The following is an 18,735-nucleotide window of genomic DNA, read 5'->3' as shown; positions in this document are numbered from 1 at the left end:
CGCCGTCCTTAAACACGAGAAAGTGCCACGTGATTGTGTGAGCCTAGCCCTCATCCATAACCCTAGCCTGAAAGTCAAGCTCTAACCTTAACCCTATCCCAAATCCTGGCCATATCTCTGGTAACTTTTGACGTGAAAAATTTCAAGCATCATTGAGACAATTGGTCTAGCTTTAGCTGTGGTCCTAACTATAAGACCTAACCACATAAATACTCATACTATTATATAATGAAGGCCACAACCTTATCAGTAACCAGAACAATATTCCAATTATTACATTAGCCCTGACACTAGTTATAACCCTAGCCATAAAACCTTGTCCTTGGCAAGAATGATGAGGCTATGACAATTTGTCCGTGCTCACGTCCTCGTTTTCAACTCTCCCCGAGCTGAAACTATATACAGCAATACTCTAATCGTGGCAATAACCGTTTTTGTTCATTAGTTTAATGGATTGAGCCAATTAAGCATCCAGTATCTGGGATGGTCTGTTTTGTTGGCTCAGTTTTGCAAAATACATCGGTCTGATTGAATCAGTTCAAAGCTGCAAGGAGCAGTTAAACAAACATCTTGTTATACATCAATTTAAGAAAGAAGGCTGCAAAGTTGAGCCGAGAATAAATAAAGGAAAATTATTATTGGAGAGACATATTTGGACCATGCCTGGGAGGGCGATCATTGCGGAGATGGAGCAGTTAGCTTAGCTTATGGACAGCGGCCAGATGGATTGTGGCATCGCAAGACCGTAATAGATGGTGATGGCCAAGAGTGGCATTTATCCAGCAGTGAATAGACCGTAGCTAATGATGACGATGTTAATTCATTGTGCCCCATAGAGTCTTTCTCAATGCAGTCTAAAATAATTAATTCTTGTATAATGCAATTATGCCATATGATATACATTGGATTTGTGTAAGAGCTAACCTGGAGCTGCACACATTTTTTACATTTATTATATCCCTGTGTACCCGGGAAAGCCTCGACGAATCTCCATAACATATCATGCCTGTGTATGCAATGCAATACAAATTGGATTTATATAGCTTTTAAATATAGCAGGGGCACCACGGTGGTGAGATGTTAACTAACTCGCCTGGTATACAGGAGGTCGTGGGTGTGATCCCGACCCCTGTTCCCTGACGCCTGTGTATTTCGAGTTTGCGTGTCTCTCTCACCATGGATTTTTCTCCAGCTTCTCCAGTTTTCCCTCCACATTTAGGAACAAGCGTTTAGAGTACGTGGCTGCTATACATTTCCACATGATAAGCCACTTTCTTCAGCTATTATTTGTGGCCAGGTCGCTTTTTAAAAAGATCTTTACAGCTCAGTGGACCTTACCTGGAAAAATAAAAAAAATAGTTTCCCACCTCAAGACACCGCATGTAATAATCCATCGATTCAATTATTTAAACCCAGTGGCAACGCTCACAATGCGGGGGGGGGGGCACCACATTTTTGCGTGTGCTAAAATAAAAATTGCGTGTGTGTGTGTTTGAAAATTACGTGCTAATGATTTGCTCATGTTTAGGTATCGGTTAATGAAGTGAAGACAATTTTTGCACAATTTGCACGGTTGGCTATGCACGGAGTGCGGCACAAGTTCTACGTACGTACGTAGAATCAAGTACAAAATAGAATAAAAAAACTTGAGAAGCCGCGCAAACAAGACGGTAAACAGCAGCTAGGATTTGAAATTGGGATGGGACATCTGTGCTGTTATGCTCAGACAGTAACAGGATCTCCCTCCAACTACCTGAGTGGCTGGTAATGACAATGCATGCGTGCAGTTCTACAAAGGCACGGTTTGTGTTTCCTCGTAATATTTTCTGACGTTGGAAAAAAACAATTACTTGCTGCAATGCTCAGCCGGTTTCGACTGGCGTTTTCTTTTGTCTGCTCTTGAGTGGTTGTAAGGGTTTTTGCTTAATCAATTTGTGTTTTTTTTTACTGCACCAGTCCCTACTTGATTGGAATCTTCGAGCAAGTTACATCGGCAACTCCCGACGTGAAGTTGCATCCCAACGTCAGGTGTGGCCTCACTCCATCATCACGAACATTATCATCACCGTGACCGCTATCATCACTCCCATCATCAGCATTGTCACCATCACGACCACCACTTTCGCTATTCACATCACTACCAGTTCTGTCGTAACATGGTCACTTATACAAATGCTTCTCAACCGGAGGGTATGGAGGACCGCCTGCTGATATGTGGGCAATGTCCCAGGGGGTACGTGAGATGATTTATAAATGGATCTTAGACTTACATTATTAAATTATTGATGTTCATTATTCATACATTTATCAGAACTATGTTGGGTTAGGGGTACTCAACTTCAACAAGAGGTACACAGTAGCCAAAGAAGATTGAAAACCACTGACCTATACTATCATCATCACTACCATCACTGCTGTCACCATCGCCACCATCTTGTGTACACATGTGCAGGCCTGCATGTGGGGAGCAGTGGTGTAATGGTTACCTCTGTGCACTATGAACCCATCCACCCGAGGTCGATTCTCCATCCATGGCTAACAACGGTGGCAATTATCTCAACTGGTCCTGGGCCTCTCCTATGTTAACTCAGCCTTAAGCGAGCACCAGGTTTGGTGTGCAAACATCAGCACTGGGAGACAGCGGGGGCATGATACTGGGCACACCCCACTCTCTCTTGTGCCTTGCCGGCCTTCGTAGGTGATCGCGAACAGCACTTGTTCCAACAGCTTGTTCCATTCCTCTCTTAAAACTCACCTCTTTTCCATAGCCCATTCCCTTCCTCTTCCTACCCCTTCACTCCTTCCAGTCTCTCTCCTATAGCCCTTCATCACCCCCACGCGCCCTCTGTTACGATCACTCATTTCTCGGCCCTTTGCACGCCCTTGCCGTCCAAATCGCTCTAATTTTGTTACCGCTTTTAAACTTCGCGAGGTACCTCGAGCTGAGGAGCTCTCCAAATATAAAGTTTAAAGACAAAGGCTACACGAGGGGGGGGGGGGAACGTGCATCCGTGCGCCCCCGAGAACGCGTGCGCCGTGTCCGTGCACCGCCAGGTTTGTGCTGCACGGCAGCCAGGTCGAGCCCGTCAAGGGCTTCCTGGGACGCTTCCTGCGACGGCGCCTCGTCGAGGCCGAGGTGGATACGGCCACACGCAACTCGAACCTCGTCAAGGTGATCGAGTGGATCCCCAAGCTGTGGCGCCACCTCAACCGCTTCCTGGAGAGCCACGGGCCCGGAGGCGTGTCTGTCGGTGAGTGCCGTCGCCGCCGCCGTCGTCGCCAGCAGCACCTCCGATTAGCCGGCTACGTACGCCCAGAGGTTCCCTGAGGGCAGGAGCTGGAGCACTGGGGTAGAACTGCTATTATTCTTTTCCCTTCAATTGTTCCTTCTGCGACGTCCTCATTCATCAAACTGTGCCCTCGTAGAATGTGTCAAATTCATTCGGTCTTTTATTGCGAAGACTTCCATTACCATTCTTCTTTCGCCGATGTCATTCTAAATGTCTTCACTGCTCTTCTTGTCTGTCCAGCTCACTCTCCGCACCCTCCTCCATAATTGCATCTCGAACGATTCCAACCGTAGTACTTTGTCCTTTGTCACTGTGCACATTTCTACTCCATACAAACCTACACTCCACACCGTAAGCATCTTCTACTTTACTCTTTCATTCATAATTTTTGTCAATAATTGTTTCCTCGTACCGAATTCCTCTTATCCACATTTTTTTTAAGTAAATATTTTTTTGCCGAAAGGTTGTTAAAGCCCGACGTCACAATTAATTATCGTCTCTGGTTTCGTAATCCCCTTTGCAGACTCGCGGCGTTGGGGGATCAATGGTAACATCAGTCGATGTGCGAGTGTCTGAATCGGCGGTGGCTGCGTGTGCACGCTTGCAGGCCCCCACCTCTTCCTGTCCTGCCCAATGGACGTGTCCGAGTCGCGGGTGTGGTTCGTCGATCTCTGGAACCGCTCGCTGCTTCCCTTCCTGTGCGAGGCCGTGAGGACTGGGCTGCAGGTATGAAACCATTTAAAGTTAAACTTAATTTTTTATTTTACCAGGTAAGACACACTGAAACTATATAGCTCTCCTACGCATTCCACAAGTAGTGACTAATTCCATATCTGCATTTCCCATAAATATGCTAAATTTCTCTTGATATGCAAATTCCTTTGTCAAGGCCCTCTTCCCCCTCCAAACCAGCTTAAATATACGCTTCCAAGCCTGGTGGTGTTCATTCAGATGCTGTCTTTCCGACAGACCTGTTCTTCACCTGCGGACGGCTGCTTGCGTTGTGGCCGAAACGTCGTGAGAATGATTTTATTATGTTATATTTGTTCATAATCAACGATTTTTAAGCGGATGAAATTGATATCTTCATTGGCGTTCCTCAAAAGGTGCAGAGATTCGAAGGTAATACCAAACGCAGTTAAAATAACACATCACATAAAATATTCTTAAGCTAACAAAATACTACACAAAGCTAGCGAATTATTATTAATAGAGAGAATACAACACAACAGGAGTGAATTATCCAGCATTTCTGAATCGCTAAAGCATTTACATTTAAATATAAGCAATAGTGTGTCCATGCATGATTGGAATATAATCGATACTATAACACAACAATCGGCTGATAATGTGTTTAATCTAACAAATGCTAACCAAATTAACAAATTTTCTAGACTTTACAATAAACAAATCCCTATTAAAAACGAACAATTTAAAAACAAAACCGTAATGAACTTGACTAACACTAATTTAACCACTGACATGATTTCTGTCCTTTCTAAAGGCCTTAACTTTGCCGTTACCCCACGCACAATTCCAGTGGATGAGATAATTGCTGAGGTAGAATCAGCAGTAAGACTCCTTCCACATAATGAGGCAGAGATGACTAGACACGAGGTTGCCAAAATAATTGAGAATAGTAAAATACCGAAAGTAAATATTAGCTCGAACGAGGCAAAAGCCTTAAGAGAGCTTCGTCTAAATAAAGATATTCAAATCCTAGCAGCTGATAAGGGCCGCACTACTGTAGTGATGTCACGAGCCGATTATGATAATAAAATTAAAGATTTATTAGAGGAAAGTACCTACATTAAAATTAAACGAGATCCAACTAATACTCTGGAACGTAAGACTACTGCAATCATTGCAAATTCATTAATCCCAAAAAATGAGCAATTCCTAATTAAGCCAAGGGCTTCAAAACCACCTAGACTGTATGGGCTACCAAAGATCCATAAAATCGGCATCCCTTTACGACCCATAGTCAGTACAATTGGCTCTGCCACATATAAATTAGCAAAATATGTAACTAAACAAATACAGCCCTACATCGGTAGGACATCATCATTCATAAGAAATTCAGAACATCTTGTGAATATGATCAAAGATATTAAACTTAACCCTAATGATATTTTGGTGAGTTTTGATGTGATTTCGCTATTCACTAAGGTTCCAGTGAGCGAGTCGCTTAAATTACTTGATACACTGGTAAAGAATACAGATTTACCAAAAGATATTCCGAAACTCGCTGACCATTGTTTAAATAACACTTACTTCTTATGGAGAGGTGAATTCTTTAAACAAAGGGAGGGAGCAGCAATGGGCTCTCCTTTATCTCCTGCTATAGCAAATTTGTACATGGAAAACTTTGAAACCAGAGCACTTGCCTCGAACACATTAAAACCATCCTTTTGGTTTAGATATGTGGATGACACTTTGGTTGTCTGGCCACATGGTAAAGATACACTTAACGATTTTCTAAATCATCTCAATGCACAAAACCCGGCCATTCAGTTCACCATGGAAATGGAGGTGAATAACACACTCCCGTTCCTGGATATTTTACTTGGGCATGGCCTAAATGGTAAAATAACACACAGCGTTTACAGAAAGCAAACGCACACTGATGCCTATCTGAATGCGAAATCGCATCATCACCCAGCTCAGAAATCCTCTCTAATCAAGACGCTCATACATCGGGCTAAAACAGTGTCAGATGATGAAAGTCTAGTGAGAGAGATTAAACATGTTAAAGAAGCACTAAGACAGAATGGCTACAATAATGCTCAAATTAAAAGAGCACTAAATGCCAAATCACGATCGCAAAGCAACACTGCTGAAAGCGATCAGATTATTAAAACAATACAAATACCATTTATCTCAGGAGTAACTGACAAATTAGCCCGTGTTTTGCAAAAGCAAAACATTACAGTAAGATTTGGTACAGTACACAAAATTCAACAACTAGTAACGTGCACTAAAGACGAATTACCTAAATTATCAACAGAAGGTGTATATCGGATTAATTGTGTATGTGGCAGATGCTATATTGGACAGACAGGGCGTAACGTTAGTGTAAGACTAAAAGAACACCAGAGAAATATTAAACTATCGCAAACACAACTGTCGGCAGTGGCAGAACATGCTTGCCAACAGGGACACTCAATTGATTTTGACAACGTTGAAGTGTTGTGTAAAACTAGTTACTACTGGCAAAGACTAATTAGAGAATCCATTGAGATTGAGAGAAACAGAAATAACTTTAATCGCTCAGACAGCTACAGGCTTAGTGCGGCCTGGAAGCGTATTATTAAATAAGATGCATTACAATTCCTTATAAGGGAAACAAGCACTAACTGATTATTAATGTAGCATAATCACAATAGAACACATTTCAAATGATTACTAATCTACAACTCGCATCGTAACAATAGCCTTATTACTAATCAAGTATATAATTACAATAACCCCCCCTCAAATCTTTGCACTGATGAGTTAATGATGACGTCACCCTGCTGCTGCTCTATATAAGAACGGGAGACACAGCAGAGCCTCACCATTCTGGCGAATTGCCCGATGATGCTGGATGCAATTACCAGCGAAACGTCGTACTCAAATTGTAAATGTTGTGGTTTCACGCTTCAACACACCGGTGGGCTAAAGCAGTGAACTATTTGTCTTTTGTCAACGTGACACTTTTTTTTTTTACTGATTGGCCGTGTCGGGTGGTGGAGGGTTACGACACATTTATAAGTAACGCGATCTAAACCCAAAAATCGTTGATTATGAACAATATTGGTCGCGAAAGCCTACGTGTTAAACTGTTATATTTGTATTATTTTATTATTTCCCTTCTACGTGACTTTACCGAAAGAACCAAGAAGATATATAGCTCTGTTTGAGAATGATAGCTCAACGAAGTGGCTCATCACGTGGGAATATATAGTAGCCAAACAATCAAAATGCACGTTGCTTCTAAATGTGAAGGGAAAAAAAATATATGCACTTGTCTTTGCAGATGTACGGCAAGCGGGGCGCGTGGGAGGACCCCACGCAGTGGGTGCTCGACATGTACCCGTGGGCGGCCGGTCCCGGGCGCCACGAGGCGCCGCTCCTCGCTCGGCTGCGTCCCGAGGACGCGGGCTACGACGTCCCGCAATGCGACAACCACGCAAGCCTCCCCAAGCCCACGCCGCCCAGCGGGCCCACCGCAGACCCTCTTGTGAGTGAGGTCGCTCGCGCGCTCGCTCGCTCACGGCTCGACGGCCGTGCGCGTGGGCGCGGTGCTAACTTGCGCGCTCGTTCACACCACGACGATAGGGCACATGTACGGCTCGGTTGATTGCAATGCGGTGTGCGCACTTGAACAATCGGTCACGATTCAACGCTTGCACGTGTGCGCACTCCGTCCTCGCTTGCAACTCATAAGCAACATGTGAGTGTAATTGGATAATATTTTGAGCAGCAGAGGGCAGCGTGATAAAATCCTTGTTTTCCTGTGCTTTTATGTCCCTCATCTATGCTGCCCAGTCACGAAAGCTTCAAATCAAAATTATGCTGCCCATCTTCACTAATCCGCGTTGACCAGCGTAGTGAAGCAAATAACCTCTATGACCTGCACGACAGAGGGGGGAGGCACTCCCCCATTGATAATGATCATTTATTGCCCAGTGGGTTTTACCCGTTGCAAAATAAACCGAACGACTCATTGAGCAGTGGATTGACAAAAGACCGCACGTGTACATTTAGAAACGTTTCACGAATTGTAAATTATTTCACCTCACGTGAACAATTCATCGCGAGCGCGCGAATCGATCTCAGCCGATGAATCCCAGCAGCAGCAGCAGCGCGTCGCTAACGGCAGCGCCGTCGCCGACCATCGGCAGCGTGCGGCAAAGGAGTGCGTTCATGTTCTCTCCCTCCTCCCTCCTTTCCTTGCAGATGAATATGCTGCTGAAGCTGAAGGAGGCTGCCGACAGCTCCCAGAGCTAGGCGCGTGCGTGGGCGCGCACGTGGCTACATGCGTGCGTGTGTGCGACGGGCGATGCCAGCCGCTCCGTGGCTGACCCGGAGATCCGCAAGGTGACCGCCCGGCCTCGTTGCCGAGTGGCCCGGTGACCTTGATGCCGTCGCAACAAACAAAAAAAGTGCAAAATCGGCGACCGCAAACGGCCAAAATTGTTCGCTTCTGTTGCACAGAGAGCGGGGGGGGGGGGGAAATGTTGGCACCTCAGTTCTCTCTGTAATTGCGTCGTTTTGAGATACCTTTAAAAAAGAGGGCAAAAAAAACAAAATCTCACAGAAAATGCACACACACACACACGTGTTCATTTGGCTTGTGTCAACGGAACGATCTCGTGCGGCCACACACGAAGGAAGGTTTGGCCACTGTGCCTGATGCAGTTTAATCACGCGGTGTTAATGCCAGATACCCCACAAAGAGCGAGTAATGCTCTGAAGTCTGTCACTTTGTGAAGAGGTGCTACAATAAAGTGACTTGTCGGGTGGAAGGTAGTGATCTGTAACTCTTGTTGTCAGCAACGTTAAGAGTGTTTGAAAGGGTAACAAAAAAAGTTGCTACTTAAAAAGCCCAAAACTGTTCCTCTTGAAAGTAAAACAAATACAAAACATTGTTGTTATTGTACATAAGACAAAGTTTGGAGATGATTTACTGCACTTTAGACTAAAAAGGTTTAAAAATAGTAATAATAAAAAAAAGAATTACCTTATATTAATTTATTACCATATTAGGAACACAAGATATATATACTGTGCGAGGAAAGTAACAGAAATTTGATTTAAAGTTGTGCACCGGCGATGGTGTTTGCTCCAACTCGGCAAATTCACAAGATTGGTGCTTAAACTAATAATATGCCTTCGCTTGAGGTTACCAAGCTTGTGGTAACAAACCTCGAGGTAACGAAGCTTGAGGTGACTAAGCACATGCACACACCAGAAAGGGTCCCGGGCACTCTTCGTGTTTCACGTCTTAAGTTTGTGACGACGTCAGCGGACTATTAAATAACCACACGTAAGGAAGAGTGGGCTGTAGTCGAGTTAGTATTGCTACCAGGCCAAACAAACACACCTTTCCAGTGCATTTATCAATATGATTGTATGACTCTTTATTTATTTACTAAATGATTTTTTTTATATTACGACGTTATTTTTTTATATTTTATAAGGGGTGTGTTTCTGTCCGTTTGTGTGTGTGTGTGCGCGCGTGTACATTGTGCATTATACAGTATTGCTTAGTTTCAGGTAAGGCAGGTGCTTTTGAATACAGATTGTGCCACACCAAGCCATAGTCATTATACAGGTGCTATGAAATGTGTGGTGTGGGTTTTTTTTAGAGATTATATAATACAAGTACTCTTTGTAACTCATTCACCGGTCTAACACCATTACGTGCAAATCAATTTTCAAGTGGGCACACATGCACAATTGCGCACATACACAAACAAGCACACACACACACGAGACAAAGAATGCTGGGCCAAGTACTGTTAGCGAACACTCATTAAAGCCAGCATGGCACAGGTGACAATGCTTGGGCCAGCATCATGCCTGACCATTTTTATCTTCCCAGAACTGATGTTGACTGCACCGTGTTCGGTTTGGGGGTTTCCAGACCGAGGCAACAGATGTCCACATATCGAAACCAAGTTTCGAGGTTCATACATAATATTGGAGCGCACGGATTATTATGCCACAATTTTCCCAGCACAAAAAAACCCCTTGGTCAATTTGACGATTGGACCACGTGCTTTTAGTGAGTTTCTTTTGAGGCGAGCACGGCACGCACGGCAGTGGTGTAGCCAGTGTCATGATGGGCCGTCTTTGTCCCTCTATTACCGATGTTTACACGATGCAACTGGTACTCATTCAAGGCTGAATTAGACCTATGGAAAGCCCATGACATGTTCAAATACCACTTTGTCACTGATATCATCCGTGGTTGGGAATCATAAACAGGTCACGAGGTGTGTAGCGCAGTGCCACAACAACTGTGCCAACGCTCCCTGCGACGCACACGTGTACATATACACGCGCACAAGAGACGTACGTGGAAACGCAAACGTAAACTGGCTTTAGCACTCCTAATGTCTGTTACTTTCACCCGATGTTCACATTCTTACCATTGGACATGCGGTTTGTTTGGCCTGTACACACGGTAGCCGAGTTCTTAAACAATCTTTTTTTTTGTTATTGAACAAAGGCAACGAGTAGCATTTTTACTTCGCATTCAAATGGCACTGCAAAGAGGTTTTTTGTACAATTTTCTTAATTTCCATTGAGTGCGTTACACTCACTGTACCTGTGTCCGAAGGCTAATTTAAAACCTTTCCAGTGCTAAAGAAAAAAAACCGTAAACTTAAAAAAAACTATAAAAATGAAATAAATCAATAACTCTTGCATTTTAGGCAAGACTTTAGTATTTTGTACTGTGGTATGTTTGTTATGGGCCTGTTTTATTCCTCATGCTAGTAATGTCCCAGTAGTTTATGCTATTTATTGCTTCGTCACAATGCAATGCTCAGAATTCACCTGGTATTGCATTCAATAAACCCTTAACAACACATAATACTCCTGCAACCGTGTCTTTACGGACAGGCGTGACACTGTCATATTAATAATGACGGTGATGATGATGTCGAACTTTTGAATAGCGCCTTTCATTTAACTCAGTCTTGGCAGCTGTAAAAAAAAGATATGCACAGCGCTTCATGCAGGAGACAAATGCAGCGCAATGGCCGACTGATATTCAATCAAATAAAAAAAATACGACTTAAAATCTGACACGAAATCTCTACCGATGGATTTAAATGATGACTTAAAACTTTTTTTTTGTAAAACCAGTGACTGCATCATCGACATTAATTTTAATCAGATGTTTCAATTGGATATCTTTCTTTCCAGAGTCCATTGGTGGATATACTTCAACATCGTTGCCTACTTTTATAATCTGTATCTCGGCAGTTTTAATGAAACAGCTTTAGCGAAATATTTTGTTATTGCAACAATGCCACGCCGGCCACTGGTCGGTACCGCGCTCAGCAAAACACCACCGAGGGTAATGATTGTTTATGATTTGTTCGTTCTTATCGCTCACTCGTCCAGACATGTTTCATTGTCATGTTTACACTGATGAAGGCACTCTCTTAAAAGCATGTCCGAGTGCTCTGTGACGGAACACCACAAGTGGGGGGTTAATGGGGGGTGGGTTAGTGGGGGGCTAGTGATTGGGGGGGGGGAGGGGGCCCAGGGCTTAATTTCTCACTGAATATTTTCCGACCCGATGGTCGACTGGGAGGTGGAACATGACTTCGTTGTAGCCACACTGAAGGGGTGTTATTGACCGTGGCGTGTCGAGGTGGAGGTGTGTGAGAATATTTTCTGGAGCTCAGCCCCCTGAACATCTCTCCAGCTGAAATTAAGCCCTGGTTTTTTGGCTTTTGGAAGTCAGTATAACGGCCGACTCGATACTTTCAACGGCAAAAATAACAGAAAAATCGTCGCTATCGGATGGGGAAAGAAATAACAACAGCCAAGTCCAACCTTAACGTTCATTGATTCCTTGCTGTAGAGCTGTTATGAGCTAGCGGAGGCTTGGCAGAGACCTTGTGTGTGTGTGTGTTGTGGATCGCACGGCACGTGTCCGTAACATGCTTCACGGCTCCCTAAGAAGGTGAACTCTTGTCGGCTCGTTATCACTACTAGCATATTCATTCTGTACTTACTGTTACGTATCGCGCAGCATTACGCTATGGTTCATTATTGTACTCGTGCAGTGCGAGTAGGTAAACCCTAACTGGTCCTGAAATAATAAAAAAAATGTAAAAAAAAAGTTGACAGCTTGGGGCGTGTCATTTGTGATCATCACAACATGGTCTGCGGTGCGGTTGTTTGTGTGTCTTTCGAGCCCTTTGTGTCGATTTCAAGTAAATATAGCCGGTGTAGGCTCACCTGCAATGAATCACGTGTATAATTGTGCACTCTGCAACGTATGCGAATCGAAGAAACTTTTTTTTTCTATCACGTGTCACATCTGTAATAACTCCGGGATCGCCAGATGCGTGTTTTGTATTCTAAGTGAAGGTTAACGGTGATCAGCGATTGGACCCCGACCCCCACGTACACAGCTTTATTTTACATTAGCTCCAATAAAATATAACTGTTAAATTTATATCACTGTAATGTCAATAGACTTACAGGAACTCGGCAATGTCAGTTGACTGTTGATTGAGTTATTGGCGGTAATGAAGATATGAACAATTCAGACTTTGATATTTAAAGTTGATTTCAAGGTATAAAATACTTATAATAATTGGGTCTGGAATATCAACGCTGGCGCTCAATCCCATGGGCAGGGGAATTGAGATGGGTGTTGTGACCGTGGGAGGGTGTTTCTGATCGCTGTTTGCAAATACGTAACTACCCTTTCAGAAGAGCGCATTGAAATAAAGTTCCGACGTTTCACACCCCCCCCCCCCCCCCCGTGGTGCTCAGTTGTTGTGGAGTCGCCCCATTTCTCCAGAGGACAGAACGCAGCGCAGACTTCCTACTCACCGACCTGTCAACCCATGCGGTTTGCCCCGTCTTCTTGTACAGGGAAATTGGCTGTTTAGGTCCATACGGCGTACAGCCGTTTCAATCCGGGCAAAAACATGTTTTTATCTAATTGTTTGCGTTTCTCCCTTGTGATGGGACTTTGTAGGATGAACTACAAGATTTATAAGGGCACGGGGGGACCAATAAGGTGTAAAATAGTCTGTAATAAGGTAGATACTGATAAGGCGTTGAGATGTATGTACTCATCTCCTCCGAACTTTTTTTGTTGTCTATTTCGCTAAACTGTCCCCCCCCTCGCAAGGATCCACGATGGGAGGAGAGGGACAGGGTGGACCGCCTCCACGAAGAAACATCAACACCAATATGCAACGTTAAGACGTTTATTATTTGCAACATTCCAATATTGTTTTCCTGTGGGGTGATGCACAACGATAGTACTCTTTTTGGAAGCTTTAAAGTAAAATTTACGCTTGACTCAAGTGCTGCTGAATTCATGAGACTTGGATTACAGTGGTTAGAAATTATTTTCACTGTTGGAAAGTGGAACTTTTACAACAATCCATGACAACACTGAACTACATCGACTTGGAAAGCAGTCAAGAGGCCTTCGCGAAAGTAATTAGCCATTGTGTAAGAGTACAGCAAATGTGTTATCAATATTTGTCAGTGAGGGAACATTAAAAGAAAATGCTTCGGAAAATAGTAATAGCTATAACAACGGCAACACACTCCTTCAAACGGCCAAGCACATAACAATATATATTTCTACCACTGAAACACTACCAAAGACACTGGTGGTGGTGGAAATGTGCTTTGTGTGCTCATGCCATAATACCACTGCCAACATTGCCCCTTAAATGTAAGATGTGTCATTTGGAAAGCTTCTATTATTCACCCGCATAGCATGCACTTGGGTGCGTGCGTCTTATAATCGGGTTGGTGCGCCAGATTTGTTTAACTTTATTGGCACCGGGCATAGGTTTTGGGTGTTTTTTTCCAGAGCATAACGATTCACACACACACCCTCCCACACAATGTGAAGAATTGTTACAATTCTGGGTTGCTAGTTCATTCAACAAAATCGTTTCTTAATTGGTGTTGGTTGTCTCGTTGCTATTACTTTATATAGCCTCACAAACATTTATCGGCACATAATTTTCTTACCATTACATACATTAGGGTTAGACTTTGTAAGCCTGCAAAATAATTTGACCTGGCTAAAAAGTGCGGAGCCTGTATTCAAACCAATGGCTAAATGAAAGCACATACACACACACGGAATAGCCACATAAAGCTCACATGAAGAGATCATGATTTAAATCTGGCTCTATCGTAAACACTAAAAACTCAATGCCAGTCGATCACATTCCTCGAGTTTAGACAATTTAGCAGCACACCCCCCCCACCCCATAAACTCTCCGTTAAACCTCTTCTTAAACCCGGTCACTGCCCGCAGCTGGCACGGTTTCGTTGGTCAGATCGACTCCAAGCGGTGGCCCCTTGATCTGGCTCGGGTGGCTGCAGTAGTCGGGTCTCAAGCTGCGCTCCGTGCAGTCGGTGGTGTCGGTCTGGCACTGGCTGCAGTGGCAGCTGAGCGCCACCGGGTAGTAGAGGGTCGGGTCAACGCCGGGGTCACAGCCGTGCAGGGTCACGGTCTCGTAGCCCACATCCGTGTACGTGCACACCTCCTGGGCAATCTTCCTCATATTGTGCCCGATCAGTTGCTGTGGAAAGAAGCGATCGGGGCAAGCTTTTTGAGAGGTGAACGTTTGAATCGATGAATATGTGCAGCAGGTTAATCATATGCTAACGGTGCGGTGCATCATTCAAAACTGCGAAGACAAGTAGTGGACTTGGGCAGGACACGTCGCGCCTATAACTGATCATAACCCATGGTCAAATAATAATAACGGAGTGGTAGGCAAGTACAGGAATACATAATTAAGTAAACCGATTTCCGTATACACACATTATCTTGATTGTTGCGTTAAACAGTGTCCTATAATGTATATGGAATGCTCTTACCAATACAATCTGGCAATCCAACAGAATGTGTTTAACAAGCCGGCATGCTGATGAAACCGGTGAATAATTTGACTTCTTAAACAAATGCTGTTTGTTTATTTTGGTCTTAAAAGCCAATAGACTGACATGAAAAATAATTTAACGTATTGGCGGTACACCGATGCAGCATAACACACCGGTCCTCATAAAACAGTCTAAAATCAACATTTGAATAAGCAAATATGTTAATCAGTCTTCAATTGACTCTGTTGCCAAATTTATCGCGATTTGAACATGTATTCAGCCTACTGAGACTTGTTTAAAAAAAAAAGGTCAATATTGACAGTTGATCTTCTTGGTTATTTCGGTAAAGTCACGTAGAAGGGAAGTAATAAAATAATAAAAATAAAACATAATAAAACAATTCTCACGACGTTTCGGCCACAACGCAAGCAGCCGTCCTCAGGTGAAAACCAGGTCTGTCGAGGCGACAGACCTGGTTTTCACCTTGCGTTGTGGCCGAAACGTCGTGAGAATTGTTTTATTATGTTTTATTTTTATTATTTTATTACTTCCCTTCTACGTGCTTTTACCGAAAGAACCAAGAAGATGAATCACTGCAGTCACGAAAGCTTTAAATCGAAATTGACAGTTGATTTGGGTCCATAGAATCGAGGAACCGTGCGGCCAAGTCTCGGGCACGATGAGTCAAATCTGCCTTTGGAACACTGAGCAGCCAATCGTCACCAGGCTCTACGGCAACAGACTGTGAAGCTTCGTGTTCAGACGCTCGCAGCGTTCGTCTTGCGACTGCTTGGACGTCACGAGAACTGATTTTGACCGCACCACTCCGCAAGATAAACAATGATTGCGAAATGTTTGCTTTTTTTGTTATACGGCGCACTTATGTACCGCCAATACGTTCTATTCGTATTTATATGTGGAGACCCAGAGCTGAGTGATCTCTGCTTATACAAACCGATTAGATTGGTGATTGTATTTAACGTTGGGATTATGCAGCACTATACACGGTCATATAAGACAGTGAGAGCTCATGTAAGATGTGCTTTAAAAAAAGAAGGAATTGGAAATTAATGAAAATTATGGAAATATTTATTACGAAATGAAAAATGACTTGAAATTTGTGCATCCCGTGTATGCATGTTGAACTTCTTTCGCACCGTATGTAGCCAACCGTGCTTTTCGGAGGTGCAGGGAAGGACAACAAACTAACATACAAATAAACGATAAGTCATCCATTAATGTACCGCTCCTCAAAACATCTTCCCTTGCTACCTCTCCTGCCAACTGCTGCCCTATATCCCTTCTCCCCTATTTCTCCAAACTCTTAGAACGCCTGGCACACTCTCGTCTTACTCACTACGTATCTTCTAACTCTCTCTCTACCCACAATTCCAATCTGTTATTTTTATTATAATAAAAAATATTTTATGATTTTTAAAAATATTTTAATATTTTAATTATAAAAAATATATATGTTATTATTTTATTCTTTTCCTTCTACGTGACTTTACTCATTCAACCGCAAAGGCTCTTCTTTCGGTTCAGAATCACCTTGCTAACTCTGCTCATGCTGGTCTCTTTCTCTCTCTTCTATTCTTATACTCCTCGATCTGTCCTCAGATTTTTTACACGGTTGACAATCCGACTCTTTACTCTCTCTCGGTATCTCCGGCACACCACTTCCCTGGCTACAGTCCTATCTCTCTCTGCGCACCTCTGCGGTCTTATTCAACCATTTCCCCCCCCAGCCCCCTTCACTGTTGGCGTTCCCCAAGGATCTGTTCTCGATCCCCTACTTTTCTTTCTACATTTCACCACTTGCATCTTTCATTTCTTCACTGCACTTCCCCCATCATTTCTTCGCAGATGACATCCACATTTTCTTCTCTTGTCCTCCCTTTGCTCCCCTGCCTTCGCCCACCGCATCTCACCCTGCCCGGTTTATATCCAGACTTGGACGTGATGCCACTTTATGTCCATCAACCCTTCCAAAACTCAAATTATATTTTCCCCTGACTCCATGTCCCACCATTGCTTTCCCTCCCTTTTCTACTTCCTCGGCCCGCAACCGTGGTGTTATCTTTGACTCTCCCCTTTGAAAATTACTCCAAATACAAAGGCGTCGTTAAGTATTCAGTAATTCAAACCAACCTCACTGCTTGCTTCAACAACCGGCATATTCTCCGGATTGTAAGGCGCCCCATTCACAACATTTCGGCTGCATTTTATGATCCGCTAGCGCTATGCGTACGTGTATGTGTTAACAGAAGTGTACCTATTTTGATTTAAAGCTTTCGTGACTGCAGGGATTCATATTCTTGGTTCTTTCAGTAAAGTCACGTAGGAGGGAAATAATAAAATAAAATATATTTTTTATTATAATAAATATTTTTATTATAATAAAAATATAAATATTTTTATTATAATAAAAAATATTTTTTTATTATTTTATTACAGGGCTGCATCTTTTATTATTTTATTATTTCCCTTCTACGTGACTTTACCGAAAGAACCAAGAATATAGAAGTGTACAGCTCTACTGATACCGGGGCGCGCGAACGTTTAAGCGCGCTTCTTACTTTCCGCAGCAGCTTATAATCCGGAGAATACGACAAAAAATGCATCGGTAAGTCCACCAGAGGACACGATCGTAATTGAACGCGTAACTTTAGCCATTCAACTTCCTCGAGCTGAAGAAGAGAGAATCCACGGGGGGCCCTTACCCAGGTGTAGCAGTAGCCACTGCAGACGGTAGTGTTGATGTAAAGACACTCGTCGCAGCCGCTCTTCTCCAACGCTATGGTGGTGTTGTGCAGCTTGCACAACGAGTTGGAGGAAACCACCTCGAGCCACAGAGCCAGTTGGAACAGCTGAAGGGGACCCATCCTGAAACGACATGCCGGTTTTAAAAGTGATGGCAGAGGTTTGTTTTTTGTGCGCGGATCGCGATGATTTTTGTGCGAGAGAAAGACAATGATGATTGCGCAAGACGTGGGTGGTGTGGTCAGAACCGTGCCCCGGCCGCGTTTGTCTCTCCACAGTGCCGATGTTTACACACCGCACTAAAATACTCATTTAATGCTGAGTCGATCTAGGAAGGAGCCTCAGCATCGGTGTAGAGAATACACAGACACACAATGATCTGTGTGCAGTTGCAGTGATGTCGCCGTTTATTACAGCGCAGGTAAAGGTGCAGCCCTGCAATTGCTTGCTTACGGTACTGCTGGGCAAATGAACGTCTATTAGACGTAGCTCTATAGCCGAGGCCTACTCTTCCACGCTAGCTAGATGCCTTGAAATAGCCGATAGTACCAATGACCAAAATAATTGCTCAAATGAAATATTCTTTCTTCAGTCATTCAAAAAAAATCGAGAAATGTTATGGAGAAAAACATGTTAGGTACGTAATGCATGCCGTTATGTAACATATATCTCAGAGTAATGTGTGTGGATGTATGTATGTATGAATACTCACTTACCGACTACGCTTGGAAACATGCTTACGGCGGTACTGTCACGTTACCTTTTGTTTTGGAGTGGGTGCAGAGTTGCTGTTGATCTGTGAATGAATGAATGGGCTGAGTGCAGAGAGACTGAACGCAGGGCGAACGTGGGTCTTATATACTTGGAGCCGCTGATCATGGTTGGGTTTAGGCTGCTATTATAAATATATGTGTTAATCACATCTTGGCACATTGTCAGCTTCTGGCACGGCAAGGCTGTAATTTAAAAAAAAACATATACTGAAATGGAAAATAAAAGGTGATCTTTTATGTGATTAAATATCGCCGAGCAGAGAGTTTTCTTTCAGCCTGTGGTGCCAAAACTGAAGTGACGTGTTTAG

General features: G+C 43.4%; 2 protein-coding genes across 7 annotated transcripts in view; one reads left to right on the top strand and one right to left on the bottom strand.

Annotated features, from left to right (window-relative positions):
• LOC144723035 (neuron navigator 2-like) overlaps positions 1–9,763 on the top strand; it is a 137,822-nt gene extending 128,059 nt beyond the window's left edge. For 5 of the 6 annotated variants that reach the window (XM_078601563.1, XM_078601566.1, XM_078601565.1 and 2 more), the window contains 5 exons: positions 1,957–2,028; positions 3,055–3,251; positions 3,898–4,016; positions 7,309–7,512; positions 8,232–9,763. In XM_078601563.1, coding sequence (XP_078457689.1) covers positions 1,957–2,028; positions 3,055–3,251; positions 3,898–4,016; positions 7,309–7,512; positions 8,232–8,282 — 643 coding nt within the window. In that variant the 3' untranslated portion in view covers positions 8,283–9,763. Of the gene's footprint in view, positions 1–1,956; positions 2,029–3,054; positions 3,252–3,897; positions 4,017–4,259; positions 4,890–7,308; positions 7,513–8,231 lie in introns of those variants that run through there. The other variant, XM_078601567.1, reaches the window with a different exon arrangement.
• A 3,466-nt stretch (positions 9,764–13,229) lies between these two features.
• Positions 13,230–18,533, bottom strand: LOC144723119 (follitropin subunit beta-like). Its single transcript, XM_078601708.1, has 3 exons — positions 18,415–18,533; positions 17,615–17,777; positions 13,230–14,587 (listed from the first exon to the last, which is right to left on the bottom strand). Exons 1-3 carry the CDS (start codon positions 18,531–18,533, stop codon positions 14,297–14,299), a joined length of 573 nt encoding a protein of 190 aa, XP_078457834.1. The 3' UTR covers positions 13,230–14,296.
• Between the last annotated feature and the right edge of the window lie 202 nt (positions 18,534–18,735).

Source organism: Lampetra planeri, chromosome 16 (assembly GCF_965212315.1).
Source record: "Lampetra planeri chromosome 16, kcLamPlan1.2.h2, whole genome shotgun sequence".
NCBI classification, from domain to species: Eukaryota; Metazoa; Chordata; class Hyperoartia; order Petromyzontiformes; family Petromyzontidae; genus Lampetra; species Lampetra planeri.
Note: the sequence above shows the minus strand (reverse complement) of the source record. Positions and strands in the feature narration are given on the sequence as shown.

What these genes read in the sequence shown, in the direction of transcription:
- LOC144723119 (XM_078601708.1), bottom strand. Translation starts at nt 18,533, where the DNA reads ATGATCAGCGGCTCCAAGTATATAAGACCCACGTTCGCCCTGCGTTCA. An exon ending in CACCCACTCCAAAACAAAAG is followed by an intron (nt 17,778 to 18,414) that starts GTAACGTGACAG and finishes ATGTCGTTTCAG; the next exon opens with GATGGGTCCCCTTCAGCTGT. An exon ending in GTGGCTACTGCTACACCTGG is followed by an intron (nt 14,588 to 17,614) that starts GTAAGGGCCCCC and finishes TTCTTTCCACAG; the next exon opens with CAACTGATCGGGCACAATAT.